Here is an 18,464-nt window from a genome sequence, read left to right as displayed (position 1 = left end):
AGCTGTTAATGGGAAAGGATGGAGCTGGAAACATGGGGCATCCCCTTTCCAAATCTTCTTGTTGTCAATGGTCTTACAAAGAATAATATAAATGAGAGGGTTGTGTTGGTCTCTGAACCCAGTAACACTTTCCCTGTGAGGGCTCTAGGCTCAGTTCCTGTTATTATTCCAGGGTGTAAACATCGAAGCCACAGACACTAAAGGACGTGGGCATATGATAAATGTTTGGTATTTAAAGTGTGATGGATGTTTGGGATATGTGTCTTGGGGTTCCAGGGACAGTAAGTACGGATCTAGAGGAGACTCTAGGCTCTCTCATAAGATGTGCCATTTATATCCATCCTGACACTCGTATCATCATCATAAAGATAATAAAGATTCCAGGATTGGTAGGCAGGCTTGTAATCAATCCTAGCTTCTTGGAAAACTGAGGCAAGAGAGTTGTACATTCCAAACCTGCCTGAGCTTCAGTGAGATGGAGACCAAAGTAAGCAACATAGTGAGACTCTGTCTTAAATTTTATCAAAAAAATGTAAAAAAAAACTGGGTATATGTGTGTGTGTGTGTGTGTGTGTGTGTGTGTGTGTGTGTGTGTGTGTGTGTACATATCAAGTGATAACACACCAGACTAGCATGGCAAGGCCCTAAAATTCAATCCCTGTAACACAAATACTAACAATCATCTTTTTTTTTGCCACAAGGTGTGTTTTGTTGTCGTCAATCATACACATAATCCTCTCTAATATCCCATGGCAAATCAGTGAAATTTGACAGTTCGATTTGTGTGGCGGGGTCCCCTTCAGAGACCCACGGCCTGCGGCATCAGCACGGAGTGCTCGGGTTCACAGTGCAACTTGCGTCCATCTTGCAGGTAGCTCTTCCTCCACATCACGAGGGGCTTTTGAAGATGAAGGGGTCAGGTGGGGAAATCTTCCTAGGCTTTTAGGAGATTTTACTTCTCTTTTCCTGTTCAACGGCCTCTTTGGTTGGCAGGGTGTTCTCCTGCATCTCGGTTTTCTTCAGCTTGGCCTTATCGAAGCTGGAGATTTGCCCCATGTCTAGCTTGTCCGCCATTTTCCTACAACTTGTGGATTCGCGTTCGGAGCTCGCGCTCCAGGTGCTCCCACTTGCATTGCTGCAGCAAAAGACCACAATCATCTTTTAAATACTAAGTATAAGGGCCGTTAAGAGCCTAAGACCTAGGTCCAGGATTCAATAACTTCAAGTATGCTCTCTTTCTTGAGAAATGAGTCAGTAAAATTACATAGGCTATATGTCTTTCCAGAATAGTTCATTGAATTTTAAAAGTAGAAACCAAATTAATCATCTGTTCCCTACTCACCACTGAGCCGTTCTCACACAGAGTGAGTTTCTACTCCCAAAACAAACTACAGCTGTGCTAAAGCTGTTAGAAATGGAAATCAACTGAGATTCATGAAGACGTGTAGAAATCTAAGGGCTGACAGGAGCAGAGAATGAAGCCCTGAACCAGATAATGGACAGACATAGGCTCTAAGTAGTAACCCTGTGAGGCATCCTGACTTCTGTGTATCTTCTGGCTGCTTTTGTGCTGTCATCTGAAGGCTATCTGCTACATACTCAAAATCTTTAATGCAACAAAAGATAGGGGAGGGAAATTCAAATAGCAGGATACATAGATGGCTTTTCTCATTGCTGCGATCAAATGACTGCTGGTAAGCAACTTAAGGGATGGGAAGCTTAGTTTGGTTTACTGTTTGAGGGGGTACAGTCCATTGTGGCTGAGAAGGCATAGTGAGATGTTGCTTTGTGGTGGCAGACCTTATGTGGCTGCTTTCTTGAATTTTAGTGGGCTGGGACAAAGGTGAATTGTATGATCTTCTGTAGTGGTTTTCAACCTTCCTAATGCTACAACTCTTTAATACAGTTCCTTATGTAATGGTGACTCCCAACCATAAAATTATTTTCATTGCTACATTATAACTGTAATTTTGCTACTGTTATGAATTGTAAACTTTTGATATGCAGGATCTCAGTTATGCAACTCCTGTAAAAGGGTTGTTCAGGTTGAGAACCATCACTCTGCCTGATTTCTCTCTCTCTCTCTCTCTCTCTCTCTCTCTCTCTCTCTCTCTCTCTCTCTCTCTCTCTCTCTCTCTCTCTTTCATGTAGTCCTCATTCCAAGACCCAAGCTCAGGAAATTGTGCCACCCATATTGATGATATCCAAAGTTATTCTCTTCTTAGCTAAAATGTTGAGAGACCATCACAGATATATCCAGAAATGCATCTCCTGGGTGAATATAAATCCAACCTAGTCAACAATGAAGACCGATCGTCTGAAGTACTAGCCGATTGCTCGGTTTTAAGACCTGCCACTCTTTCTCATTACACTTTTCTTTTGAGACAGTCTGTGTTAGTTACTCAAGCTGACCACAAACTTAAACCCTCCTCCTCCAACTCTTCAGCAGATGGACGTATAGATGTGTACCAACACAGCTGGCTTCTTGTTACTTTTTCTTCTTGGTAATTTTTAGATGGACCAATCCAATTACACCCAGTAGTTTACATCTTAGAACACATCGAGGGTGAGTGAGTAGTTAGGAGAGATTTTTTTACTCTTCGCAGATTGCACCGATGCTGAAACTTCTTCACTTTCCCACATAGTCTTTTCGTTTTACAGGATATCTATTATTTAAGAGGCATGCTGGGATCTGAGCTTGTTGCAACTCGGGGCTCTGCAGCCTCTGCTGAAGACCTGGTCGGAAGCATGGCAGCATGGCATCTGAGTATTGTGAAGCTGGACTAATAGCTACTTCAACAGAGGGAGAAGCCTTGGGAACTGGTACCAGGAGGTAGGATACCCTGGGCAACATTGATGCTCTCAAAGAACATTGAGGAAGCAAGAAAAGATGCTGCTATAGAAAGGATAAATTTAATAAGGAGCACCCAGTAGAGTGGCAAGGTTGAAGACAATGTTGAAGATAAAGTTTAGGGTGGGATCACATATAATGAGGATAGAAGAGGTTATGATCAGTCAAATAACAAGAAGTTGAGGTTTCTGACTTGATTCTAGAGTACACAATGGAAGGTTTTCCTTATGGCCTCTCCCCACTTATCCTGCTCCATCCTGTGACATCCAAGGGAAGTAGTTCTAAAATTTGGTCCTCCTACCTAGCATCAAGTTGATTGCAGTAAATGTATCTTTCTGGGTTTTTGGGAGCCCAGCCTTGATGGACTCAAGCCACCACAGCTGTCCAAATGTGAGACTCTCACTTCCCACACAAAGTCCTCCCTTGCTTCAGAAGAAACAGGAATAAGGGGGCCCTGCCAGCCACCTGGGAGCTAGCACCATTAACTACAGCTTATAGTCTATCTCTTACTTTAGCCCTAAATTCTGAACACTGAGTCCCAGTCAACACAAAACCTTTTATGGAATTCTGCTGTGAACCAGTTCCTCTTATACTTGCTGAAAATGAAGTTAAAAAATAAGGTGTTGGCTCTGGGTTCATGGAGATTGTAGCCAAGGGAGAGCATCCAGTACATAGTTTCCATACGATAACAGATGCTGTGATGGGGAAATGGAAGGCATGTGAGAGAGCAGCTAACTGACACTGGGGGTAAGAAGGTGGGTGGGACAGGAAAGACTCCTTGAGGAAGTGAAAGTGAACCCTGATACAAAAGACAAGTAGAACTGAACTGAGTAGAGGTCTGTGGTATACATGGAAGGCTGATGTAGAAAGGAATAGAAGATTGAAGAAGATAGGACACATTCAAGGGTCTAAACTTAATACAGTTGGAGCCACAAAGGATATTGCATTTCATTTTCTGTGAGTTTGAACAACATGGTTGTTTGACACCTATATCGTCTTGACTTCTTTGACACACATATCACTTGCCAAAGAAGGAGGGGTGTTACTCTACAGAGTTTTAAGGGATTAGATGAGGTGAACACCGTGACAACCAATAGCTCAGTTCCTGTCTTATGGTAGATGGTCAATAGTGCTCTGCATTCATTTGCCTTCTTCATACTCAATCATGCCTACCCTAACTGTTGCTCGTGTTCAAAGGTAGGGACCTTACTTGGATTTCTTTATGGGTTCCAACTGTAGCTATTTCCACCAAGTAGGGGAAGTGATAGATCCATAGCTCATCTATTCTACTAAATTAGGTTTAGAGGATTCATGCCCAAAGTCCATTAGCTAGGGTTGATAGAATTCTGGCTTCCTGTGGAGGGTAGGGACACAGGATTTAACCAAATGCTGCTATTAAAAGTCCTTCCCTGCCCTGACACCAGGTTTCTATTAGCCTATGTGCTGCCTTAGTTAATCCAGCCCCAGGGCACAGAGTCTACCCAGACCTCCCTTCACTTTAGATCATCTTCCCCATAGCACTACAGGCTGATGGGTAGGCTTCAGTATTAATTTGGAAACACTATATCTGCTGAAGAGGATTCCCATTTCTCTAGCACCTTGGCCACTCTAATGTCTCTCAGAGTAGAAAACAATTCATGTTACAATGCCCTTGCTTCAGTGGACACTGATGATCTATGAACATTTGTCTGCCAGGATCAACAATGTCTTTTGCTCTGGAACTAACTTGTGACATCAAGGGAGTGGTAATGAGAGGTGTGGCTTATAAGAAACACTTACTAAATGTCTTCTCTACATGATGAGTTTTTCTTTTCACCCCAGGGGTTCTCAGGAGTAGGGATGATGCTGTAAGAGCATTATTAAAAGTCAAATTGGTAAATGGGATTACAGTTTGAAAGGCACTAGCAAATTGCTCCTTTATATTGCAAAGTTCCATTGTCAGAGGATGGTATTCCCTATTCCTGTAGGAAGCTACAACAATGATTCGCAAAGGACAGTGATTAAGATAGGCTAAGTCCATGAGACTGAAACTTGCTTGTTTATTTCTGTTTCCCAAACCTTGTTCAGGACTTAGAACTTAGTATCAATCAGTAATACTAGATACATGAATAATAAGACAACCGAAGAGAATTATAAATTTGAAAAACTGGAAACTAAAGTAAGTGCAATAAAGTGATGTGGATTCCTCTACTTTTAAAAAAGAAAGAGTTGAAGTGAATTTAACAAATGTTGAAATTAAAACATTGCACAGACTTAATTGAAGATCGAATGTGTCTTATTTACTTTTATACCATGAGACACCATGGCCAAGCAACTCATAGAAGAAAAAGTTTATTGGGGCTTACGGTCTAAGAGTGCGAGTCCATGGGCCTCATGGAAGTGGACATGGTGGCAGGCTAGCAGACGTAATGCTGGAGTGATAGCTGAGAGTTCACATCTTGAGACACAACCACTAGGCGGGGCCAGAGTGCAACTGGGAATGGCTCAGACTTTTGAAACCTCAAAGCCTAACCCCTAGTGGCACACCCCTTCCACAAGGCCACACTTCCTGTTCCTTTCCTAACAGTTCTACCTACTGAGAACCAAGCATGACAATACCTGAGCCTGTAGGGGGAGGGGCATTCTTATTCAAACCACCACAGAAGGTGACAGTATTAATGGTCATTTTCTTACTGCTAGTGGTGTTCTCTTACAACTGGAGTTTTGGTGACAGTTTTGTATTTCATAGATGGATGTATTTACATATATCTATTGAACATCTAGATTTAAAAGGGGGGCACGTTAGGCCTGGATCACAAATTTCTCAAAATCGGGACCTATTGATTATTCATCCTCACATCCTGTAAAGCATTTGAAGCATCATATTCGGTTCAAGTCCTTCGTTCTTGAGTTCAGTCTTTGCATTAACTAACAGCTTTATTTTGCCTATAATTCCACAGGCTGGATCATCATAATGATGGATTTATGTCTTCTAGTAAAACCTGGAATGAACTGCTATTAATCAGACAACAATTATTTATTAAGAATATACACATGAACTCCAGCAAAAATGTCCCTCTTTCCATAACTTCCACAAATCCCACAGAAAAAAATACTGCAGAATCATGGTACACAGTATCACACACAGGCACTTTGCTGATCCCTGTCTCTCCCACCTCCTTTTTCCAGAAGTCTTTTTTTCTAGCCGTTTGATTCATATAAAAATTCTTGCATCTCGAAGCAATACTCTGTCAATGACTTCTCATATTTCACAATTAGGTACTGTAGGAAGCAGTACTCACAAGCTCACCGCTGAGTTCTCCACTTATCTTGTCTGTGACCAGTGGAGACAGCAACATCCTTTCTATCATCAGCATCCAGTGATGGAAAGCTTGAGCAGCAGGTACGTTTCTGTGCTAACTTGATTTTTATCTCCATTTTACATCAAATGCATAAGTACCACCTTCCCCCCATGACTTACTACTAGGGTCGTGGGAACAGTGTTCCTGTTATGTCATCAATGTGAAACGTCCTCCAGAGGCTCATGTGTTTGGATACTTTGTCCCCAAGCTTTGTCCATGAATGGTAGTGCTGCTTTGGGAAATTGTGGAACCTGTAGGAGGGGTTGCATAACTGGAGGAAGAGGGTCACTGTGGGTAGGACCTGAGGTTATAATATGGTTTAGCTTCTGCAATTCTACCTCAAGATATCTACTTCCTGTATTCCAAGGTATAGCACATATAATCCTGCCCCATAGAGCATACAGTACTATAGTACTGTATCTTCCCCACTGTTAATAAGTTTATATGCTCTGAGCCCATGAATCAAGATATATCCTTCCTTCTTTAAGCAGCTTCTTTCAGGCATTCTGTCATAGTGTTGTGAAAGATAACTAATACAATTATTGGTTTGCATGTATAAGTGTTTGCTTGAATGTGTTTGTTTAACAAATGCATGCCTAGCTGCCAGTTGGAGGCCAGAAGAAGGCTTTGGATCCCCCTGGAAATGGAGTTACAGATGGTTGCAAGCTGTTGTATGGGTTCTGGAAATTGAACCCAGGTCCTCTGCGGGAGCAACAAGGATTAACTGCTGAATTACATCTCCAGTCCCAACCAATACAATTCTTAATAAGTTCTAAAAAGGAGATGTTCTCATTCTAGAGAGATGGCTCAGGTGTTAAGAGCACTCGCTGTTCTGGCAAAGGACTCAAGTTTTTCTAGTATCCATGTGGTGGTTCACAGACTTTGGTACCTCCAGTTCTAGGGGATCTAATGCTCTCTCCTGACCTCCATGGATATGCTGTGTGTCTGTGGCATACATGTAAGCAAAATACTCATACACATAAAGTTAATAAATCTTAAGAAAAAATTTAGAGAAAGTGGCTATTCTCTAAGTACACACCTAAGGGAACTAGAGGATATTCTGGTTTAGATTTAAGTAAAGATCACTTTTTATCTCCAGGAAAAAGAACAATGGCCTTCAACCCAGGATATCCTTTTAAGAATTCATGGGTTTTGCCTGTGGGGCAGCTCCTCTGGCCTAGCTCAGGACCTGTTGTGAGAATAGTGAGAATAAGAACAAGATGCATGATGTAGTGTGGTAGAGTTGACTGGAAAGCCAGTGGAACATGAGAGGGAAGGATAGATAACAAGGCACAAAGACGGCAGGGTGGTCTTCACAATGGACATTGTCTCCATATAGAGCTTCCTTTTGGAAAAACTGTATAGGATTTAGCAGAACAGATTTGAAGTAGAAGGATTATGTGCTTAAGCACAAATTTAGTATGAAGTCAATGGAGAGAAAGTCTTCAGCTACATATTGATTTTGCATTAGCATATCTATCTTTGGAATTGTTAATGGTTTTCTTAAAGTTCAAAGAAAATACGCATGCATGGAAATTAATCAAACTGTTAATAATGATATAAGCAACTTAATTTTTTTCTGAATAATTTAGCTTTGATTAAGAGTCTGAAACAAAGTCTTTAAAGGCAGAAAATTACTACTCCTTCAAAGAGAGGGAAGCTTTAAACCTAATACAGTATTATGGGTTTGACCAGATCAGTTAGGAGGTGAATGACCTTGTGCGATATGAAGAAGTCTAGATTGACTTTTTACAGAAGGAATAGAATCAAGTGTTTATCCTTATCTGGATACTGATCATTTTGTATAAAATCACAGACATTGTTGCCTTTTTGGAGGATTTTAATTCTGTCCACTTAGCTCTATGTGCTTTGTCTCTAGCACCCATCTTCTCCCAACAGACTAATTATTTTCTATTTGTCTGTCTGTCTGTGTTAATAAGTAACATAAAGGGTTTAATACTTGGTGGTTTTGTTTACTTGTTTATCTCAACTTTCTAGAGCAGTGCCTGGTACATTGAGTTTGTAGCATGTGCAGTCACAGAGCCACAGACACACAATGGGAGTAAACACAGTTTGAGTGTCCGGTCTCTCTTGCTTCTATCTGAAATATAAACATAGTACTCCACCAGATCAGATGCCAAAAGAAATGGCCAGGATCTCATGTCTTTGCTTCAAGGACACCACTCTAGTTTGGATTTTTTTAATGTCCCTCAAAGGATCCTGTGTCAATAGCTAAACCCCTGCCTCATGGCATTTTGGGAGACATTAGAAACTTTAAGGCAAGGAACATAGCAAAAATAAGTTAGGTATTTGGGGATATCTCTGAAAGGAGATGGTGGGATGTCAATCTAGTCCTCTTTTTTCTTTCCAGCCAGCAGAGTATGAAACACAGACAGAAAACTGGATTGGGTGGGCACGCATGCACTCTGATGGAGATGCACCAGCCACCAGCAGGAAAACTCTGAATTGAAGCAGGTTTGTTGCACACAGCTCAACAAGGAAGCACGTTCCGCTCACCTCAGATTAGCTAATCTAAGATTTTTATAGGGAACCTGAGTAGGTGGAAACATCCAGGAAGAAGAAGCTGTGGTTAATACTCTCTGACCATGCTGTCAACATCTACACTGAGACCAGAGGAAGGCCTTGAATTCCCATGAGTCATCAGCATTGGCGTACTTGACAGAGTTATACGCACGCCAACAGTACACATCCTCTCAGGACTTCATCTGCTCCCCACTCTCACCACAGGTTCAAATGCAATGGACCAACCAACCAACCACAGACTAAAACTCAAATACTGTTATTTTTCAGGTACTTTGTTACAGTAAATGAGCGCTAATGTATACAGACACTAAAACATCGATACGTGTCTACCTTATTAAGTAGGAAAAATAAATTATATAATCCAAGGTCTCATTTCTCTGTCATTCCTTAATTTGATGTTGCACTCTTGCCTGAAAATATTGTTTACAAATTCTGTGGTCAAATGGCTTCACCTAGTTGTAATCACCAGAGAAAGTGAGGAAAGGAAAAGCCAGAGGATTCCCATCCACTTCATTTTCTCTTCCTTCTGGTCGTAACTCAGCATTGACGTCTTCTCTGTGATCCCATAGAACCCCCACAGGCCTTCTTCCATCCAGCACCTATCTTATTAAAACCTGTCCATCCTTCCACAATATGTGGACACAATGTGGATTGTTATTTGTTTTGTTGGCATGATGTTAAATTGGGCTAATCCAAGTCCATAACCAAACCATGGAAGTCCCATATTTTATCCCTTAATCCAGATTGACATGAAAAATATATTATCTCCTTCCTGACTGATATGCCATCTACAAACTTCCGGTACTCAGAGGATAAGGAATAGACAAATTTTTCAATTATTTCAGAATTAGAGGCAGGTCTAATCAATCTTAAAGTGTATTTATCAAAGAGACCAATTTATCTCCCCAAGTTTCCTTATGAATATGTTCATGTCCATGTTATGTGAAAATACTTTGCGGATGTTTTTAGAGTCTAATATCTAATTGTGGTTAAGACAACAAAGGGACTGCAGCTTTATCCAAAGTTTATTTTGTAAAGCTGACACATAGCTTTTCCAGATACAGTATCCATCCCCCCACAGTATGCTGAGGCCAGAGATCCCATTAAATAAAGTTCAAGTCCTCAGTTATGTGGAAATATAAACAGCCTGCTCAGTGTCACTTGGAATTATATTATCTTTAGGAAGAAAGCAATATTCTAATATTAAACAGTGCCGACCTCTGTATGCAGAAATTTTGAACCATGATAGAAGTGGAAATTCTGAACTTTCTTCATTAGAAGATAAAACACTATAAATTTACATAACATGCACATACACATACATATTTTATCATTAAATCTGTCCTCTTTGTGGAGTCTACTTATAATTAAATAATACACAAAGAGTGCTTCCATGGGTACTTAATGAGATATTTAACTACCCTTTGTAGCAGGAAGCAGAATAAGCAAGCAGAAAGATTTGTCAAGTTAATACAATTCCTTGGCGCAGTGAGTTCAACTGTGGATGTATTTGTGAGTTTTTTTTCCCCCTCAGATTGCTTGAAAAAGGCAGCAAATGCTAGGACAGCATATCTAATGTAAATCTCCACAGATTAAAGAACTTTGTCCTCTAGAGACCAAGTTAGTACAAGAGATGGCCCAGGTCCATATAATTACTCCAGTTCTCCAAGCCAAATCAAAATTCTTCCTATTTGTATATAAAAATTGTGATCTTAAAGAAGTCTACTGGGGGCTGGAGAGATGGCTCAGAGGTTAAGAACACTGGCTACTCTTCCAGAGGTCCTGAGTTCAATTCTCAGCAACCACATGGTGGCCTACAACCATCTGTAATGGGATCTGATGCCCTCTTTTGGTATGTCTGAAGACAGCTACAGTGCAATCACATACATTAAATTAAAAAAAATATTTAAAAAGAAAGAAAGAAAAAAATCTACTCTATGTAATCAGACCTCTCTGCATTCTCTGTTCATTGACACCCTTAGACATCCATGTTCCATCTCTCTAGTGCAAACAATGACAGATAATTTTGTAGGAGACACTGCCAAGAAAAGAGGTTGTAGAACTGACTCTTCTGAAAGAATAGTAAACGCCCCTTCCCATGAAGAATTTGATCACCCATCTCCAGACTTACTTTGTGCTTTTAACTCTCTAAGAAAGATGTGGTCTCACTGTGTGCTTAATTATATTGTGATTTAGGCTATCTCTGAATATAAGGAAATGAGAAATTTCGGTTTACCTTCATAGAAAAAACACCTTCTCTGAAGCATGTGACCCCTGAAATTTCCAACATCCTGGTATTTTGAATCAGCAAGTGATACTGATATTTTGCTGGATTGTATGTAATCAACCGAGGCAGGGGGTAGGGCTGTATTGACCAGCATTCTTCTTAGATATTGCCCAAATACATGGGAAAATGCACCACAGACAAGAAAAAATTTGAGAGTAGGTTAGAGCAAGCAAGATATTTAAGCCATTTTCAAACAGTAATAATATTTACTAGGTGTACCTCTAAGGCAGCGCTTCTCAATCTTCCTAATGTTGCAATCCTTTAATATAATTCCCCAAGTTGTGGTGACCTCAACCATAAAATTATTTTGTTTCTACTTCAAAACGGTAACTTTACACTGCTATGAATTGTAATGTAAATATCTGATAAGCAGAATATCTGATATGTGACCCCCCAAAGGGTTCAAGACACACAAGTTAAGAACCATTGTTAACTGACGATGACACTAAAACATGGCTTGCACTTCAAATGAATAGATTGTTTTGGCTAAGACATATGTAAATGACCAAAGGTCTGGAGCACAGATTCAGTTTGCCCTGAATACCATGCTCCATTGTGGAAGAAGGGACATGAACTTTTACTCACAAATACGTTGGTGGAACACTAGGTAACTGGGCTACAAAAAATCAGGTGAATCTTCTCTAAACATCCCAGATGCTGTAGCAGTCTTAGCCTTTGCATTTGGTGGAGGCAAGAGGTCTGCTAAGCTTAGCAGTACACTCCAGGAGCTTTGCCCAGTTGTCTCAGGAATGTGTGGTCAGATGCAGAGGTTGAAAGTAGATGGCTAGTGTAGATGGCCTACGAAAATGTTGGCTTCATTCTATATCCATCTCTCTACAGTCATGACACTGTGCTCAGTCAATGGAGATGTAACTTCTTCAAGGTCTTTAGGTCCACCCTGGATTAGGAGGGAAGCAGATGCTCTGTAATCTCCAGCCATATTCTACCAGTCTGGAAAGCCAAGCTTTGGTTCTAGGACACTCTGCCCAGTTAACAATGTCGAGGTATCTCTGGAGTGTCTGTTGACAGAGAATTAAGAGCTGAGGTAAGGCTTGTGTAAGTGTTTAGACTCCTCAGACACAATTTCCTGTTCCTTCTAGTATCTCTTTATGGTGCGGGGAATGAGCATATGTGCCTGTAGTCTCAGAAGCTCCTCTTCTTAAAGAATATTTGCTTCTCTCCAACCTACAGTCCTCCCTATAATACACTGCCCCCGACTAAGCACCTCAGTATGTCCAGGCACAAAAGCCAGAAAGAGCCATTGCTGGTGGTAATGTTTGCTCTCTGCATCCACAGGGCACTCTTTTACCCAGGTAAATCCTTCCTTTGGGAGAAACAAAGATATGCAAAGAAAGCATGAAGGTGTCTCAGCATAACACCCATATACGCTTTTAACAGGGTCCTTCATGTATGGCAATGATTGTTTACAATGCTGGTATTTCAACTCTAAACAATAGGATCTTCAAAAATGGGCCCCCTGGCCTTCTCTGGTCTCACAGTGACATCTCCATAGAAACTAAAGTTTGAAGCACAGTGAGCCTGAGAAAATATTGAGCCCATGCCTGTTGTTAGAGACACACTTCTCACCATTTCCCAATGCTTTCCCTCCACGTCAGTAGAACACCAAGATGAGCTTCTCACCATGAGGAAACCAACTTTCAGGGCAACTTTGGGATCTCATGTTGCCTCCTAAAGTTGGATATGCCCACCTTCCCTGTTGGGCTGTTCTGTGTCCCCACTCACCCTGCCCACCTGGTGGGAGCTGGGACTAGCCTGCCAGGAATCTGGTCTCAAAGCTTTTCTGAGAAGTAAACATCTGGGGAACCTTTTCCTGCCCCACCCATCATCCTCCAGAAAACGGTCAGCAAATAATCCTGGGTCAGCAAACCAAAGGCATCCCTGGTCTACCTGACTCCTGCCAGAAGCAGCAGTGGCCTTTGCAAAAATAGCAGCAAGGGGAGGGAGGAGCAGGAGCCCTGGCACCGGCTGGACCTCACACTTACCTCCTGCTGCTTGTTTACAGGCAGCCCAGAGAAGGGAAAATGAGGTCACCAAGTACTGCTGCTTCCTCACCACTAGGCACTGGTTACCTGTGACATGACGTCCCTAACGGGACACATTCACTTACTGTGCTTCTCCCTCTGGAACCTAAACTCTGGCATGTAGTGGGGTTATGGAATTATATATATGCCATCATCTCCATGATTTAGTTTCATGCATGTCGAAAGAGCACTCTACCATCTGGCCTACATCCCCAGGTTCAGGTTCTATTTTTTTAATAAGGCATCATTGTTCCTTAGCATCCCTTTGTACCAGTCAACGGTGGCCCTTACTCTCTCGTCTCAAGAGTCTGTTCTCAGATTCTTCTTATATATAAACTGGGGATCCGAGGGACTGGATCAGGTTCTCAAATGGTGAGTTGTTTATTTCATCATTCCAAGCTCAGATCTCTAGCTGTCTGTGACCATCGACAGCCTTTTTGTGTGTCTACCTCACTAAGACCTCTTTAGATTTACCTTTCAGTGCTAAATGGAAGAGAAGTATTACAATGTCCTAACATACGGGGGCTCTGAGTCCTCTTCAGAAAAAACTAGGTATTTGGGAAATTCTAGAAGTTGGTCTACAGAACCAAGTAGTTCATAGATGAAAATAAAATCTAAACTCGTCTCTATTATTTTATAAAAAGTCACTTCCTGTTTACAGACTAGCTCAATTTAAGCACTACTGTGTATATCGGGTGTGTTTCTAGGTGTGTGTATGTTGGAGGTGTCTGTGGGATAGACGCTCTTTAATATGGGGCAGGGAAAAGCCAAGAATAAGCACATTGTATAAAGTAGAAGGGCTAGAGTGTTCTGTAGCTTTGAAAAACACTGTGGCCAAACAAAGTTTTCTGCCAGGGGCAACCTGGGTTAGCTCTCTCTGTCTTCTCAGTGGGAACAGGTTATATTTTCCAGTTCTACTGCTTTTCAGCGCCCAGCCTAAGGTAGCATGTTCTCACATAGCTCAGCATCCTGGTCAGACCAACAGTTTTATTTGGAAAAAGGGAAGAGAAAATGACAGTTCCTTTACAGATCTATAACTTTTCCAGAGAAATCTTTGGGCCTTCCAGAAGAGCCTCTATTAACAAAGGTTGGAGGCATATTTTCAATCGCAACATGTTAAAGCACTCTTTGGTGGGAAGAGGATTTTGTTAGGCCATACCATGACTAACAAATGACCACTAACTAAATGTAAAGGCACTGTTGACATACAATCTCTCCTAACCTCTAGTAAAGGTCATGACAAAGTTAGCAACTGTCACATTTCTGAGGCAGAAACCAGAGATCAGAAACCGAACAAATCTTTTCAAAATTAGTTTGAACATCTAGAAAATGATGGAACTTCTCCACCCTAATGGTCTTGACCATTGGTCAGGAAAAGCTATCCAGATACAGTTGATGGTAGTAGGTACAGATGACCAAGAAATAAATTGTGAGCATCCGAGTTAGGCAGTAGCTGTAGTCTTGATTCCAGATGCCCAGACTACGGTTTGCTTCCTCAGCATTGGGAAGCCACTGACTGAGCACCACAGTCTCCAGAAGGGGGAGGAACACTATTCCCCTAAAAACAGAATGAGATTTGGGCTTGAATTCTATTTTAACCTTAGAGTATTTATTTATACAACGAAACTAACAAGACAGTCCTAAGGAGGATTTTTGAATAAGGATGGAATTAGTTACCTCATGTGAGATGCCTACACACAGTAAGCTCTTATACACAGGAAAGTCAGGAGTTTTGTATATCACATTCTAAAACACAATCTGTGCTGGTATTCTTTCTTTTCTTTCTACTTCCCAGATATCTGCCACTTTTAGATTTACCCTGTTATTAAGTATTTGCATTTAGTTTGTTTTCCTGCAACATATGACAGTCCACAGTCTTATGCAATGCCTGGTCAATTTTTCTAGTTCTTTCCAGACGTAAAAAGTCAAAATAAAAGAGTATGCTTTATTGAGTAATTATTCTTTCCTTCTTAAAAGTACAAGTTGAAGTGGGGAGACCATTACCTCAGCATGCTCAGACATTATTAAAAACAAATTACTCAGGGCAATAAAGGGGGAGCAGAAAAGGCTGGAAGGAGCATGAGAAGGAGTGAGAGAATGGACCGCTTGTTGGCTCACACATGACATTATTTAGAAATGGTTTATTTTCCTAATGTGACCAGATGGCTCCCAGTCCTATATAAAAACACCCAAAACCATACTGATTTGCTTGACAAATATCCTAAGACCAGTTAACCCAGACTGAAAGGTGTGTGTCTATTTGAGGGTGAACTTTGTTCAAGGGTTGCATTGTCTGCTGAAGGAAAGGAACCCTTGGTGTTGGTAAAACCCCAACATTAGAAGGACAGACAGTTGAACTGAAAGTTACAGGTTTGAGTTTTTACTCCACTAATTCCTGGAGAGGTAACATAAGCAAACTGCTTCATTCCTTCATGTGAGAGGCAGGGTTCTGATAGGATTTACGAAAATATTATGAAAGAATGTGGAATAGAGCCTGATGCTTGGTAAAGTAAATATTAGGCAGCATATTAACTGACCCAGTAGATGAACTTGGATGTGTCTTGAAACTTAAGCCCTTAGTTTCAAGAGGATAGAGATCATAGCCAACTGTGAGAAGGTGTTAGACTTGAAATCAAGGGAAAACTAAATTGAGATATATCTTCAGACAAGTTTCTCCAACTCTTTTGTTCTATAAAAATTTTATGCATACATTAATTTTCTCTGTGTGTTTGTTTCTTTATTCAGAAAGAGAGAAGGGGGAAGGAGGGGAAGAGAGAAAGAAGGAAGGAGGGGAGGGAGAGAGAGAGAGAGAACACAACTTTTCTCCTTTTCTAACACTCAGTCTAAGGGCTAGAACTCAGGACTTCTGGTCTGGTGGCAATCCATCTTTACCCACTGAGCCATCTCACTGTCTGTGATTTTTATTTTCTTAATGTGCAAAATATCTTCTCCCTTCTGTTTTTTTTGGTGACACTGTGTTGTTAACATTCATTTTCTTTTTTGTCATTATTTTTTTTCTGTTGCTAAAAGTAGCAACCACTGTTAAGTTTGTGGTCATGTTTTCCTAAATTGCTGACATCTGATGCAAAGGATAGACTTTTAACAAATTCCAGTGAAAGAATTGTAGCCAGGCTCTGGGATTTTAATCTGCTCTGTACATACTCGAATGGTGGTTAAGGTAAATATCCACCTATGGAGAAGTGGCAGTGGTTTCTCTAACCTTGTGCTTTTAAGTTTAATGAGATAAAAGAATTTTGCCACCATACACATCCTCAAACTCCCTTCACTAGAGCAGAGTATGAGTCACAATTTCTAAATACTTGAGATGTTGAAGAATTTCAAGGTCACTGTCTCATTGTTGGGTAAATTAAATGATAAGACTCAGGAAAGCCTGGGTTCTTCAGGAGTTCAGATCGACCATCTGGGTAGCAATCTAGAGCATGGGATATGCATAAAGCTTAAATAATATAGACTGTAAGAAAATAACTCACATTAAACGTCATTGAAGAGTAAATGTTTGAGGTAATTGACCTTATGATCTTCAATTATTAAAAAAAATTAAAGCAACCTTCCTTAATGTCTAAGTAAAAACATCATACATTCTTTTTAATTTTTACTATTTGTGTGTGTGTGTGAGAGAGAGAGACGGGGGATGCAACACATACACATAGAAAGAGAGGGGGAGGGAGGGAGGGAGGGAGGGGAGGAGAGAGAGAGAGAGAGAGAGAGAGAGAGAGAGAGAGAGAGAAATGAAGGTCTCTGTGCCATGGTGGCTGTGTAGAGGTGGGACAACATTTAGCAATCAGTTCTCTCCCTCTACCTGAGGCAGAGTCTCTTTTCTGCCATGTGGCATATTCCAGGCTAAGTGACCCATGAACCTCTGTGCAATTTTCCTGTACCTTTTTCCTTGATAAGTATGCTGAGACGACAGATGCACACTACTACACAGCTTTTTACATAGGTTCTGGATCTCGAAATTGGGTTACCAGGCATATATGGCAAGTGCTTTTACCCACAGAGCCATCTCACCGACCCCATGAATTCATTTTTACTAAAAATTTGAATGCGACAAATAAAGCTCAAGTCTTCTTCATTGCCTCTACTTTCTCAAATGTGACTACTGTTACAAATTAATTGTAAACCTTCCAAAATGTTTGTTCCCAATACACATAATGTGAGAGATGTTCGTTTTAATGGGTATTCATCAAAAATACTTAAGTGATTTTAGAACTGGTTTTTCCCCTCTGTCATATTTTTAGAGACTGTTACACCTCACTGTATGGATTTCTACCTTTGATTTTTAACTGTTGTTTCCTGCCCCATAGTAGGCATAGTACCCATAGTAGGTACTGTCTTTTTTTAAATCAGGCCTTCATTTATCAATTTTCTATTGCTATGAGAAAATAGTAAGAAAATCATCTGAAAAGGCCTGTGGCTATAGAGGTTTCTATTCATTTTGGCCTGTAGTGTACAGTATTTTAAGGTGCAGGATTGTAAGACACAGTGTTTACCTCCTTGAAGCCTGCTGGAGTAGCCATTCTTATAACTAAAAAAAAAAAAAAAAAAGACTTCTGGTCAAAATTAATAAAAAGATCTGGAGAAGGACATTACATACTCATCAAAGGAAAAATCCACCAATATGACATCTTAATTCTGAATATCTATGACCCAAATGCAAAGAAATGTTACAGAAGCTTAAATCACACATGGAACCCCACTCTCATCAATGGACAGAAACTGAACAGAGAAATAATGAAGCTAACAGACATTTTGAATTAAATAGATCTAAGAGATATCCACAGAAGATTTCACCCAAATATAAAAGAATATACCTTCTTCTCAGTACCTCATAGAACCTTCTTCTAAATTGACCCATATACTTGGTCCCAAAGCAAGTCTCAACAGACACAAGAAAATAAAAATATCCCCTTGTATTTAACAGACCACCATGGATTAAAGCTGGACTTCAACAACAACAGAAACAACAGAAAGCATACAAACTCATGAAAACTGAACAACTCTTTACACGATGACAAATATATCAAGGGAAAAAAATGAAGAAATTAAGGACTTTCTAGAAGTCAATGAAAATGAGTGCACAACAGACTCAAACTGATGGGACATAATGAAAGCAGTGTTAAGAGGAAAGTTCATAGCACCAAGTGCCTTCATAAAGAAATTGGAGACTGCACATGGGATGGATCCCCAGGTAGGGCAGTCTCTGGATGGCCTTTCCTTCAGTTTCTGTTCCACTGTTTGTCCCTCTAGTACCTTTAGACAGGAGCAATTCTGGGTTAAAATTTTGGAGGTGGGTGGGTGTCCCCATCCCTCAACTGGTGCCTAACCTCTGGATATGGTCTCTAAAGGTTCTCTATCTCCTTTTTGGGTTATTTCAGCTA

At 40.6% G+C, this 18,464-nt stretch overlaps 1 protein-coding gene across 1 annotated transcript; it reads right to left on the bottom strand.

Moving 5' to 3' along the window:
- Positions 1–942: 942 nt before the first annotated feature.
- On the bottom strand, positions 943–1,074 carry LOC116897886 (thymosin beta-10-like). The gene has a single exon (XM_032899291.1). It carries the CDS (start codon positions 1,072–1,074, stop codon positions 943–945), a length of 132 nt encoding a protein of 43 aa, XP_032755182.1.
- Between the last annotated feature and the right edge of the window lie 17,390 nt (positions 1,075–18,464).

Source organism: Rattus rattus, chromosome 4 (genome assembly GCF_011064425.1).
Source record: "Rattus rattus isolate New Zealand chromosome 4, Rrattus_CSIRO_v1, whole genome shotgun sequence".
Taxonomy (NCBI): domain Eukaryota; kingdom Metazoa; phylum Chordata; class Mammalia; order Rodentia; family Muridae; genus Rattus; species Rattus rattus.
The sequence above is the reverse complement of the archived record's forward strand: the minus strand, read 5'-3'. Positions and strand labels throughout refer to the sequence as shown.